The 14,827-nt window shown below is 34.4% G+C and overlaps 1 protein-coding gene across 1 annotated transcript in view; it reads right to left on the bottom strand.

Annotated features, from left to right (window-relative positions):
- The window catches only part of ANGPT1 (angiopoietin 1), a 155,228-nt gene that overhangs the window by 65,890 nt on the left and 74,511 nt on the right, over nucleotides 1–14,827 (bottom strand). Inside the window, exon 4 of the mRNA XM_008923178.2 lies at nucleotides 11,076–11,308. Within this exon, the coding sequence (XP_008921426.1) occupies nucleotides 11,076–11,308 (233 nt within the window). The remainder of the gene's footprint in view (nucleotides 1–11,075; nucleotides 11,309–14,827) is intronic.

Below are 14,827 nucleotides of genomic sequence, written 5' to 3'. Positions count from 1 at the left end.
CCACCGAATTCAAAATTTTCTCTAATGTCAACTTTATTTACTCCTGTACTAATGCTATGTTTTATTTTCATCTCCATAAAGTCTGAATATCACCTTTAGCAAAAAAAAAAAAAGGAGGGATATTAATAGGAAAGTTGCTTCTACATGTCTTGGAGTCTAGCAGTCTTCTCTGATATGTTGTTGTGCATCGTTGTGTACTCACATTACTTGATTAGAGAGGAAATTTAGAATTGGGGTTTGGACATGCATTTTCCTTCCAACAAAGTTTGAAAATGCTTTTCAAACTAAAATTGCATTTTGAGATTGCTCTGAATATGACAAAAAGAGCTGGCCAATAGCAAATTGGAAAAGTTCATTTTGATATACCGGAATAAAATATTTCTCTTCTGGGCATTATTGTTCCATAATCAAGTTTATAGATTATAAATTTTCAGATTCTAGTTTATAAAACTGTATTGTCAAGGCCCCCATTGTTCCCAGATAAAGTAATGAGAGTAGCTACACCAGGATAAACTGCTGCTCCAGCCCCTCCAGTGTCCCATCTCCAGCATCAGGACGGTAGAAGCCATGGGCTTCCTCACAGGACTTGATCTTTTAACCTAATCTGATTTTTTTATTCTTATGTCCTCATAATTACTTATTTTATCATTATTTTCTTTTCCTTTAGGCCTTTCCCTCCTCAGGAGGGCTCTAAGATTTTGCAAGAGTTTGACTAACACCTGGCCCAAAAAAGATTCTTCAGTAGGAACAGATGTCCAAGGCAGATGACTGGAGAACAGCATAAATGCAAGAAAGCATATCCAGGAATTTACAGCATAAGCACTTCCTCTGCCAGATGTAATATCTGAATATTCAGTAGGCTTAGAAAAAAGTTTCTTCCATTAATTTTTCCAGTTGCGTTTTTGAAGCCACATGAATTTTAATCATTCAGTGTCCCATTCCAAGGAACTCCATACACATGCCATGTGGTGGACAATCTCCTACTGCTAGCTTTTAACCAGTGTTTCGACTGGTGACCCTTCATTCTTAGATGAAAGTAAGCAGCACCTACAATTTCTACTGCTTTCTCCTGTTATCATCTATACTGCCTGAAGTATCCCTCATATCCTTAATTAATGCTATTTCATATATTCAATCATCTGTCTTTGTACCTTTTTTTTTTGAGATGTGTGTTCCAATAATTTATACATTGTTTGAGTACATCATGAATTATGTGATACAAATGTTTTTCTGATTTCCTGTCTGTTCTGTTAACAATTTATAAAATACTATTTTTCTTTTGACCATTAATAAGCAAATAACACCTCCCATGTCTTTCACTTAAGATTTCCTTGGGAGTTTACCTTGAACATACATTGGTATTTTAAAAGATAGGAGAAAATAAAACTTTAGAATTCCTTCCTCAGGCACATTCATTTGCTGAATGATTAGAATGGAAAATGGAAAATGCTGGCCTTCATTTAGACATTCAGACTATGACAGTATAAGTATATATATATATGTATATATGAACATTTTTGATGTCTAAGGGAGCACTCAGTCTTGACCCCAGACACAGTGCAATGACTGTCACTTGCAGGAGTGGTGCTGTTCTTGCTATATCTGTTGGTTGTAGACTGGTTCAATAGACACAGAATGCATCAGTTAGTAGGAGATCTGGCAGAAAGCATTTGGGTTTGGTAAAGGGGGGAAGCGGGGAGGAAAACTTGGGAGTTTTGTTTGGTTGCTTGGTTGTTTTGTTGTTGTTTTGTTTCTTTGTTTGTTATACAAGTTTATCATTCTGCTGGAGAAGCTCAATGATCTTGATTTACCCTGTGACCCTACAGCTCCTGGACTGAATGGAGAAGTGGAAGGATATTGTTTCAAGGAGAAATGACAAAAGCAGAAATAGTCCCTTTGCCCTCAACCCCTGACACTTAATGGCTACTCACTGCACATGGGAGGCCCAAAGAGGTGTGCAAATCTCGCTTAAGTATTCACCATAACTACCAGGCCACTCTGAAATGCAATTAGTAGGGCTACAGTGATTCTACTCAGCCTATGATCTAGTCCAGCATCAGATTTGTTAGGAACACTAAGGTTCATTCCATACAAGAATTTCAGATCAATATTTTAACATGAGGAGGAAAGAGAAAAGTTATAGCCAATTAGATGTCTCACATTAACATTTATAGAAATGTTTCAGCAGTTAATAGAACATTACTTTGCCCTCCCACACACCCTCTAAGAGTCTGCAGTAAGAAAGGTAAACAATTGCATAACAAGAGCACTCAAGCTATCTAACTACTTACTAAATAAATCATTTAAAGCAGAATTTCCCTCCTGTAGTGCTGCAGGAATTAACTCCGTCTTCGAAAATGATGCTAACATAGTGAGTTTTCACCCTCTCCAGGGCATAATTATTTAATACCTAATAAATTATCAACAGTTATCAAGTTTGGTTCCCAATAAATCCAGCCTTAGTGACTGGCAAGAACAATTATACTTGGAATCACTGTGCATTTGAAAGACATCACTTAGGAATACCATAAAGTGGTCCTCATTAGTGAGCTGAAATAGAATGCCTTATGGTCCATTTACAAAGAGATAAAGACACTTAATTATCCAGCTGCAATACAGTTCCTTAGGAGTTTCTGCTTGAGACAGCAATTTTATGAGTAACTACCCATTCACTGAGAGGAGAACTAAAGATGTCTTTCACTAACTGCTACAAGGAGATTAAGTGCTGGCTTTGTTTAATATTTCTAGTGTCCATATTTCTTTAATTGATTTATATTTTTCCACACAGGCACCCTAATGTGCATTTAATGTTTCCAGCTGAAGGATGGTATGCATACAAAGAAATTTTTCACTAATAAGCCATTTGGGTGACATCAAGAGTGTTGTTAGTAGGTTTATATATGCTGATATTCTCTGTAATATCTTTGGTGTGAGTGAAGAATACTAATTTCAGAAAGCAGGGTGAAGAGGGATTTGGCACTGACCTATACTGTAGGAAAGAGGGTGGGTAATTGATTGTTATATCAACAATCAAGAATTTAAATGTGAAAATATATACTTAAAATGTTACATTTTTCAGTATGAATAAATATTGACCTCCTGCTGTGATCATCAACAAGTTAATAGGGATAAAATATCAGAATCCACAAATTCTGTTTTGAAAAATTTATATATTTTCCACTGACATAAATTTCAGATGCTGCACATTCAAATTGACTTATTTCAGTATTGAAACTCTGTTAAACTGCAGCCTAGTTTGATACTACCTAATATAATTTGTTGCATTTCATTATAAAACATAGCTTTGAAATTAAGGTATTCTTGCCCAATAAGGGTATGAAAATACTTCTATTTTTAAATCATGATGATTTGGAATTAATATTATTTTTTCAGTGTTAGAAAAAAAACAAAATTAAAATTAATCTGTCCCAACATATATATTGATCATATAAATATCAGCACTAATATTATTACTATTTAGCAGATAATATGAAGAAAAAGGGTATTTGCAGATGGATAAGTCACCTCATTGTAAAACAATTCACTTTACAAAAGTGCCGGTTTTGACTTTAAAGGAAGTCCTGACCTGAACTCTAAAACTACACTGAAAATGTTAGGTGAGTCAGGTAAGACTGACCCCAAAAAAACCTCCTACTTGAGCTTTCTGAGCTTCTCTGAAAAATGCATATCAATACAAACAGCCTCCAGGAGAATCAAGAAATCTATAGTACCTGAACAGAAAAAATCAAGTAACTCACAATAAAGCTGGTGCTGATGTAAATGTTTAACTGAACATCCACACAACTGTATGAAGTCAGCCTGGCCCCTGACAGCAGCCCTGCAGTACTTTCCACTTCACTGGGTCACTTTCCTCAATAGAATCGAGCTACAGTAATGATAAGGGGACCTCTCTTCCATGACAATGAGTACAACATAATGATTCAATTTTTCCACAGCTCTCAAAATATAAATAATAGCAGATCGTATGATGGAATGCATCTTTATAATAGTTAGTGAGCTTTATGGATGGATGCTTTCTGATAGTGATTTTCTGATTTCTTTTTAAGCTAAAGGTATTTCTGTTACTGCTTTAGTATATCTTAATAAAAATGAAACTTCATATTCAAAAAATCTTGAAATTAGGAAGAAGTAGAGAGACACTGAGTCAATGGATGTTTTCTGTATTCTTGAACACATACTGTCAACCTTAGCTGAAACTATCTGCTTTGACATCCTTGGGGATCAATGTAGGACTTCATGACTGAAAATAATAAGTGTGGAACACCAGATGACTTCAGTGCATTAGACAGGGTTTTGTTTAAAGCTCTGGTGTTGTCACTATCACTTTGTCAAGTCTGTTTTTTTTTTTATTCTTTCTTAATTAAGAAAAAAAATAAAAAATAATAGATGAAAAACATCATGCTTTGTTATTACATTGCAGTATGTTACAAAATATTGGTAACAAAAATGTAATTTCTGGTATAAGAAAAAATTAGGAGTCACTTCATTCTTGCACTCTTTTCTTAAAACCATGTTTCAAGCACAATCCTGACCTACATCAAACCTACAGCTTTCAACCAAAGTTGGTAAGAAACTTCTGTACCTCTAGCAAAATCTTATTTTGTTTGATTCTATACTTCAGAAGAAAAATAAAGAAGTGACTGATATGATGTACTCTGGGTTTCTACCTCACCAATTATGTCTCATCATGTTGAAAAAAACCTTAATAATGTCAAGGATGAGGTACAAAGAGGAGGCATGATGCACTTAAGAAATTAAAAGGTATTGTTAGGGAAATGGTCCCAGATGAAACACGCTGTCAACTCAGAATATGTCTCAGATGAGTACCAATATTAATCTTTCCATGAACAGAAAAAAAATTATCAAGACCTGTGTCATACAACCTTGCTCTTCTACACTGCTGTCTAAAATCTATTGGATTTAAATATCCTCATTATCATATTCCAATATACGGCTGAATCAATATATGATAGAAAATTTGTCTCATTGAACACAGTCTGAATATTAAGATTTAAAACTACCCTTCCACTTTTCTGTCCTGTATTCCCACAAGGATTTCTTTTTTATGTTTGTTTTGTTTTATTTTGTTTTTTTAAATACAATTTGTATTATAAAAGGTGTCTTTGAAGTCTGACTAATGAAGTAGGGCAGCATCACTGCTGGGGTAATTCTGTTTCTGTCAATGGAGCTTCCCCCATGCCTGTAACCTTCAGGTCATTTCTTTGAAGTTGCCATTCTATTCTCACTCTTTTCACTTCAGCATAAACTTTAACATCAAAATAACTTCAGTCCAAGAAGGGGAATAAACTACTTATTGTTTAATTTTTTGTGGATACATTAATTGCTACACCTTTCAAAAGCATGAATTCCATTCAAATAAACTTTTAAAAATATTTGCTTGTCCTACTCATAAACAGGAGATTTGTACTTTTTCTGAAATGCCAGACCCACTAACCATGTTATTTACCTCATGAACTCAATAGGCACTTCAGGGGAGGTAAAATCTTAGCATATACATGTATCATTTTGAGAATTAAGCTCAGCTTCTTGTCAGCATTCAAGAGGAAGATAATGCTTCATTTTTCCTTTACTAGGAGGTCATGAAACCAGACATTCATAACAAAACTTTCTCTACTGTTCCATTAGTTTTCTGAAGCATGTAAGTTTTGGCCAAACGTTTTAACAAGGTGTATTATTATGCAGTCTGACAGACAAAAACAACAAAAAAGAAGTGGAAAAGGAAAATAAGTTTATGGTTAAATATACTTTCCCATTGAACTTTACATTCCCTTGTTCTGTGGGTAGGAGTACTTGGACAATCATCACAAGTTATGCAAATTAATATTAACACAATAGAAACTCAATCCATCTTCTTATAGTGGAATAAAAAGACAATGTATTTGAAAATATACATGGCTTTTGACTGGGCACCTTTTGTGATATTAGGCTTGAAGCATAATTTCTTACCGGACCAATATACTTTCCAAACTGCTTGGTTTGGACTTGCATACACACCTTTGATGATATTACCTATTGCTTAACATAATTTGTAGTGTATGCTTTGTTCTGTCATTGAGGGTTTTTTTTACTAATATTCATGTGACTCTCTACTCAGCACTAGGTATCCTTTTCATAAGTAATTTATCTGATGTGGAAGCTTAAAAAGTCCATTACTAAACTATTTACTGTGTTACAGATGTACTGTTTGACAATGACAGCAGTGTGCTTTATCAATCCTAAGACTAATAATATTCAAAGTATATGAGGAATGAACAGTTTAAAGAAAACAATAATCACAAAATCTTTTATGACCTTTGCTAAGAATAATGTGATTTCTATCCAGTTCTTACCTGTTACAGGTGAAGGACTTCTATAGGCTTGGAAACTGTAATCATGCAACATCTCTATGGTGATTAATTAGACCTTCACATCAACCATTCTGTTTCTTCATCTTTTGTTGGGGAAAAGTATAATTTTCAGGCATTCATCTACATTGCAATTTGGAGATTACTTCATCTTTAAAAAGTTATTTTTAATATTCGCTATACTGAACAACCATTTCATTTGTAAGTTTAGTTTAGAAATTCTACTATAGAAATTTATCAGCAGCTGCTGCCAAGGTTGTTGCCCCTGCCTAAAATATGCACAGCCAATCTGACAAGTCTATTTAGCCATAGACACAGGCCAAGGCAGAGACATGTGAGTTCCCAGATTATTCTGCATTTATTTGACTCTTTGTAGGCTTTGTGACCTATTAGGATTTCGTGCAACTGAAATTCTAGAATCAGAATTGCTCACACTGGGGGAGAGGTGGGTGGTATTTTGGAAACTGAACTCACAAACAATTCCAAGGTGGCCCCCATCCCAAAACTGGTTCTTACCAAAACTGACACTGAAAATGGAATCTGGATTTTCTATTTAGGTTCATCTATATTTTAAAAACTTATCCTTTGTATGGCTTTTATTTTACTTTTTTTTTTTTTTGTAGTGTTTGGTTTTTCAGTTTTGGTTTGTTTTTTTTGTTTGGTTGGGTTTTTTTCACTTTCTCATTTGCCTTTGTATCCTTCAGAAATTCTCCTAATATTTGCTTAGCCACAGTGGAAACATTAAAGTAGACTTCTTAGGGTTGTTATCCAGTTCTAGGGACTATGTTAGCAAAGCTCCTTAGAGTGTTAAACTACACAAAAGCAGTTTCTGTTCAGCCCTGTGTCTCTACACTAATCAGCTATATTATTCACAGGCTCCTAGCAGGCAAACTTGTGATAGTTTCCCAAATTACCCAAATCAATCTAAAAATAAGTCTTTTGATATGATTATGTCACTACTGGAGGAAATGTATCTCATGTTTTGTAATCAAAAAGCAATGGTTATCACTAAATTGTTTTCAAACTAATTTGTTTAGCTGTATTATTACTTTTTTCAGTTTCACAATTTGGAAAATCCAGAACACTATGATTTATGAGAAGAATAAAATAATTTTCCTGTCTGTGACTTATCTTGGGACAGAATTTTAGGTTTCTTGATATGGCTAATCTTTTTTTAAAATATATAGACATACATGTAATATAAAATATATTTACTTACATTTTTATTTTATGGTTGAAAATCCAATAAAGGTACTTAAAGTCACTCATCTTTGACAATCTGGCCTTGTAGACTTCATACCTCACTTAAGTTGTGCTTCCTTTCAAAGAAAGTTGTGCTTCCTTTCCCTAGTTAAAAACCCAAAGTTCTTAAGGGGACCCATCATTTTGTAGCTCTGTAGCTTTCTAATAAGTAAAAAATCTTTATCGATCTTGAGGATATCTAGTAACCTGCACCTAAATGACTTTTATCAATGGAAAGTATCTCTTAATGTTACTGACTATTCCTTTTCTCCCTACCATTAGTTATTTTGTACACTTCCATGACAGCATCCCACATACCTCTCTCCTCTCTAATAGTTCTGTATGTTACAGCTCTCTCTCCTCATATAGAAATTGTTCCAGGTCTCTAATTTGTCCATTGTCCTATTCTTTTCTGGTCCATTTCCATTTCTACTATATCTCTTATGAAATTAGATGACTGAGATTTTATGAAGTATAAGAAAGAAGGGCTGCCAACTTATCTATGTGTCGCATTTTGTTATTCTCCCTCTCCCAAGAAACACCAGTGCTCACAGAAAGTTTTTTATTTTGAACATTAGTGTACACTTCAAGACTTGTGTTAGACTATCTAAGTTTCATATTTTGGTGTGAATTTAGAAGAGTATCTCCAGTGTTACTTCCCAGCATGCATATGGAGATGGAAATCATCTTCAACATATATTTGCACAGACTGAAGTTGGCTTTAATTTTTGGCATAACCAAATCCTTTTGTATTTAGTCTCCATTAGAATTGTGTTGTGTTCCAGGATAATATTATTATTTTAACTTCAGCTACCTGACTCCTTTTTCAGCTGTGAATGTATCTATGAAAAAATGTTGGTCATCTAGATTTAATCAGACGATAAGTGGAAACGTTTCTGCAATTATTTCTCTTTAAATTATTCTCTTTAAATAAAAAAGGTATCCAAGGAAAATTCTGAACATAATACACAAAAGGTAATGGAGTACAAACCCAAGGGTCTTAGTTAGGTTTTTAATTTATATTTAGGCATATGACTGTGCTAAGCATCCTTTGCTTCACAGTTCCTCAGAAGTTAAAAAGACTGTTGAAAACTCAGATTTTCAGGTACTGAATAAGTACCCAGGAGCTCAATCTAAAACATCCACTTCTGTATTCCTCATTCACAGTTTTTATAAGAAGCAGTTGAGGAAATGAAGTTTAGGGAAAATGCTGTTTTGTTTGTTGTTTTTTTCTTTGAATCAAATTCCAAATTTCCAAATCTTTTTAACCTTAAAAAGAACTTGCAGTATATCTCTGTATGAGAATAATATATCTTTCATTTCGATACTGATTTTAAAATACTCCTGAGCTTTATTAGAACACTCGGGACACAGCCCTGCCAGGTTTCTTTGCCAAAAAAACATAAAACATAATGAAGGCTTTGCATTGCATCACAATGTTTCTCTACTGATATGAGAACAGTCTACTATGAAACATGTTATTTAATTCAAAATACTAGGGAACAATATAACAAAATGAGCAGAAGGGAACATTTAGAATGAACATGAGAGGAGAAAAATTGGGTTTTTTTTTAAAAGTAGTCTATCAACATGGGCCCAAGCATGCAACACTTCCAAAGGAAGAGATGTAATCCTCACCACTTGAGCAGTTTAGATTTAAGCCACACAAGTTGCATGGGAATATATAGCAGAGAGAAAACCCACAGTGCCTTGAGTTGAATAGTTTGAATCATCTAGTACGTCTTCCACCTCTTAGACAGAGCTTTGAATAATGACAGAGGTGACAAATTTTCAATAGATGGGATGGTGTGATTGTTTGATGGGGTTTTTTGTGTTTTTTTTTGTTTTTAGATAATTTATGGCACTTGGAATTACAATGATCAAATATACTGAACTCTTTGGACTGCTGGTGCTTAACCTCTCATAGACCTCCCTCATCCATGTTTCCACGCTTACTGAATGACTATCACAACTCACACATCTACAGTTTCTTTCTAAGTATATTCTGTACCCTTTCTCAGAAAGGGTTTTTGTATTGTCATTTCTGTATTACTTTGCCTTGTTTTGCATAGTTACTAATTTATTCTTCCCAGTGTCACGTTTCCATTCTTTTCAGTGGTCTCCATTCACCCATCTCCCTTGAACAGTTCTGACTAAAGGAATGTCTTTCCCAAGACACTCTGCAATGTCTTTGGCATATTAAAACTGAAATTCTACCTGAATTTCTGTCTCTGTTGCTATAAAACTGTTTACTAAGAAAGGCATACTTGAAGAGAATTGTCCTAGAGTCTTTGTCAACACTTTCTCTCAAAGGATGTTATTTCTACCTTTATTCTTTTGAGTTTTGAGATGTAGCAGAACTAGTACCAGTAGTGCTTGCAATAGAATGTCCCATTGAAAATTACTGTGCCTCAATTTAAAGAAATCAGACAAGCAAAGTGAAGAAACAATAAAGAAAGGAACTTAAGCAGCCAAGCAAACAAAGAAGCGGTATTACACAACAAGGTGCATTGTCTTAAAGGAGTTCATAAAGCAGTCACTCAGAACTTTGGGGTCTCCAGGCAGAAAGGACCCCCAGAAACCCTCAGTGAAGCCCCTCAGAGGCCTTATAAGGATACATATATATGCTAATAAGTGTTGGGAATTGTCATGAATATGTAACAGGATGGCAAGAAATGCAAATGAATAATCACACACACATCTAGCTGAGATGTCATGACTTTGGTAAAATTATTACCAGTATACTTGGTTCACAGAATAAATAATGTCTGACTTCTAAACTCACAAACTGAGTCTGAGAGATTTCTTTTAAGTGTCAATTTTGGGCAACAGTTTGGAGTGTGCTTGATACACAAACAAAACACAGCAAGGCAGAGGAAAGAAAAATTATCCCTTATTATAAATAAAATCTTCATTCAAGTGAAGACATTCATCTTTTGGATGTCTACCGACAGCACCATAAGTGCCTAAATCCGAGGTCATCAACATTATAAGCCACATATACGTAAAAAATTCTGAGTTACTTTGTTTTCTATCATGTTCTCTCCATTGATTGTATGGGAAGACTAGAGTAAATGAGGAATAGGCATCTGTAAAATTAACACCCACAATTGGTTGTATTATTCCCAACAGAAGGAGACAGATACTCAGAGTAACAAAACAATATGGCTAACATGAAGTTGATGGAATTATGGCCTAGCTATGGTCGAGGTATAATAACTCAATGACACTAAATTAAAAAAATCAAATATGGTTGTTAGTACAAGGGTCAACCTCAGCAATGTCTAAAATATATTTGATTTGTGGGTTAATATCAGCTATCTTGTCCTCAACTATAATGTCTTTTTCTTTCTTGGAATAAGCTCATTAAGTTCTGCCTTCCCAAAAACTCAGGACTTCAGAGGAAATTTCCTAATACTTCTAATGTTTTTAATGATATATTCTTACCTCCTTCCTTGGAGCAGAGGGTGATCAGAGTGTGAACTGTTTCCATCAATTCAAGTTGCTGTTTCTGTAGGACGCTGTTATTGCTTGTTGCCTTGTTTAACTGCTTCTCTAGTTCCTGGATTATGTAGCTTTGTCGTGTGACTAAGCTTTGTAGATTCTCTTTTTCCTCCTTCAAAGTGGCCAGCTCCTCTTTGTGCCTTTCTTCCATTTCCAAAATTCTGTGCTCAAGAAAGCTAAAATGAAATCAATTAGTAGATATTATTTCAAGCTAAAATAGTTAAGAATACAAAAACCAGAACTTTTTTTTTCATGGTATAATTCACTACCTAACTTAATAATTCTAAAAATTTCACATCTAGTAATTCAGCCCACTGATTTTCTCTGTCAAGTAGCCAAATATGACTGATATCTAAGATTCCATTTTGTGATGTTTGCATACTGTACTGCTTAAAGTGCATGGAACTGCATATGTAGGTGTTACTCTTGTCTAAGTACATGAGCATAAGGTCAGTAACAAAGAATCACAGAATCACAGAATATGTTGAGTTGGAAGTGACCCACATATTTGTACATAAAACCTTAGGCAGAAAAGCCTAAGGCAGGCAGAGGAGGGAGAAGAGCAGGGCGTTGAAGAGCGATATGTATGGGTCAATATGATACGAGACAAAAATCAGGGGCAAACTGAGAAAGAGCTTGTGAAGGGCCTTGCCACTAAATGAAAGATAAGCATTGGCAGTTATGGAGGGCCATCAAGAGATATGGAACCCATAATAAAAGTACCATTTGATGTGGTCTGTGACACTGGGATAAGAATTGCACTCCAGATGAGTGGTAGCTTCTCTCTCATTAAGAATAGTACTGTTTTCCCAAAAGGTAAATAAAAAATTTGCAATTTAATATAAGATTCCTTTGTTTTCCTTGAGTCTACATATGTATTCCACCACACTCCCAAGTGTTGTTTTCTTATTCCACAAAAGGCTTCTCAGACAGAAAACTGTTGGGTATCACACTATGCAACATGCTTACATCAATTTTTATAAATAATTTTACACATGTATAGAAACACTTTCTCAGGATTAATATTGTTTTTCTACTACCCTCTCTGTCCTGTGCCGAAGTATACAATTTACAAAGATCAAAGACATATTGAAATATATCTAAAAGAATAGAGGTGTTGTAGACATAAAGGACAGCTAATATCTGTCAACAGTGAACAAGACATTTTTTCATGACAGTGCTTTGATGCTGTGGTGGGAGTTTAGCAGAAAGAATTTACTAATATTAGATAAAGAAAGTAATTCAATCTCTCTTCTACTTTCTCTTTAGGGATTCTACTGTATACACAAAAAGAGATGTTTCTCATGCCCACAAACCAACTGGTGGTTACAAACTTGCCAACAAACTGCTTCCTGTTCAAGTCAGTCTTAGGTTTTATTTATTTGCACTCTCCCTCCACCTTTGTTTTTACTTCTGGATAATAGATCAGTGGCAAAATGCCTGCATAATTTCAGGTCATTTAACCTAACTGAAGAATGTAATAAAATCCATATGGAGTTGTTTCTACTCGATATCACAGAGCCTTGATATGAGCTCTTACAGATGATAACAATGCAAAGATTAAATTCAGACCCTGGATTTGCTGTACAAGCTAGAGGGAGATCAAATTTTGTTTGTTTGTTGAAAAAAAAAAAGAAACCAAGCAGCAAATCTTTTTTTTTTTCTGAAACTTTATAAATGTGAGACTTACAAAGATACTGAAGAAAACATACTTTGTAATATCAACATATCTAGTTCTGTGAAAATCAGAAGCATCTGGGTAAAGGGAGTAAAAAAAAAAGATGGGAAGGGGATTTATCATGGGGTCCCAAACACAAAGGGGAACACGATATCTCATTTTAAAAGGCTCATTAATTAGTAACAAAAGCATAACAAGATGGAATGAGATGGTAGAAAGTTACAATCTGAAACAAAGTGCGAATTTTGAAGCCAAAGACTATAAATTATTTTAACACTTAATCAGACCTGTGGTTGATTTTTTTCATCACTTGAACTCTAATATTAAACACCATGCTCTAGATTCACATAGATATTTTTGAGAATATTTATGTGAAAGTTTTGGAGTTTTGTTATGCAGAAGGTCAGATGTAGTTTAGTTAGGAAGAAGTGGACAAAAATGTTCAGATGGATTTGGTTTTAGTCAAAAAGTATTGCTCGGAAAAAAATGTTCCATTTGATATTTATCGGTTCTATCCACTTTTTTCCACTGTTTTTTACAGAAATTATTGAAATCCTCATTATTACTCTAGATTTTAACTTTTCTGATAGATTAGTTATGTCAATGTACTTGGCATAGGAACAAAGTGGGTCCTGGGCACAGTCTGTAATAGAATGGGTGCTAAGTGGGGCCACATCCCAGTCTGACAGCTTACAGTCCACTGAAATGTTTTATATTATCAATGTAAGGGAATATACCATTCTGGAAGCTAGAATATAGTTTTAAAGTTAAGTAGTAAGAAAAGACAAAAAAGTTCCCTTTATTTTTGTCCATACCATAGTACAGTACAATGTTTTTCCTTAATTCCACTATATTCTATTTGCATGTCCACAACTAAATGATTTCCATAACTGAATGATTTCATGTGAAAGAAAGAGCCTTTGACAGCCACAATTTATGTATTGGATTATTTGTTTCCCACTGTGGCCTTCCTAAGACCACAGTAAATGAACCCGTGGTGATGACAGTCTTATTTGCAGCAGCACTGGCCATGTCGAGCAAGAAGGAAGAAGCTGACAATGTTTAGAGCTTCACAGTTTGGCATCTACACAGACAGACAGCAAGCAGATGTTTTACAGCTCTAGTAATAGTACATCCTAACATTTCTGAGTGGTGTGTCAACATGTGGTGGAAAGATGGAAGTGTCACAGCATTTGGTTCCTTTGCAACTTGCTATGTAGATTAAAAGTCCTGTTATTATAAACTGTAAAACTAAGCTGTTTTCAGGAATGCATATGCATTGATGCAATGAGCTTTCTATATTCATAAATCTGTATCAGATAAGAGTAAGTCCTGAGGATAGGACCACTCCCTGTATTCCTGGAAGAAGTCCAAAATATTCATTTTGTTTCACTAGGAATCAATGAGAAACCTTTTATCAAAGCTCCAAATGAACAAAAGCAAAGTTTTCACATAGATCAGGGATTTCTGAACTGGCCTGTTCCAAAAGGAAGAAATCCTTAAACAGCGTGGGAAAAGCTGCTCTTATGGTTTTTGTCTCCAATGTGGTCAGAATTTTTCATTGGTATTGTTACATTAATACTTGCTATAGCTCATTTAAATAAAAATAATAAAAAAAGAAGTTCTAGGATCTCAGAAAAAAAATCTTGGAACAGATTGAAAGTTATTACAAAGGTACTTAGCTATTCTTTTTAACAGTTGCAAGACCACTATGTTGTCTCTTTTTTTGAGATCAGACAACTTCTAATAGACAACTGCCATGAAGAAATAACTTTGTCGAGTGCTAGTTAAAGATATTTTCTCAATTTTTTAAAGAAGCATTATGAAAACAGTTAAAATGAAACTATTTCTACTAGCTTTCATTAATGACTATTGCTAGTATAAAATATTAAAATAAAAAAAAAAAAGAAGGTTGTCTCTATATCAATGAATCCAAAAATCTGAAAAGGCTGACTGAAACATTCTTTTATAGCACTTTCCATTAAATTTTATCATTCTTTTTTGCAGTAAGTATGCC

This window comes from Manacus vitellinus, unplaced genomic scaffold, assembly GCF_001715985.3.
Source record: "Manacus vitellinus isolate BGI_N305 unplaced genomic scaffold, ASM171598v3 scaffold_1_pilon, whole genome shotgun sequence".
NCBI lineage: Eukaryota > Metazoa > Chordata > Aves > Passeriformes > Pipridae > Manacus > Manacus vitellinus.
This window is presented reverse-complemented; position numbering and strand designations above follow the sequence as displayed.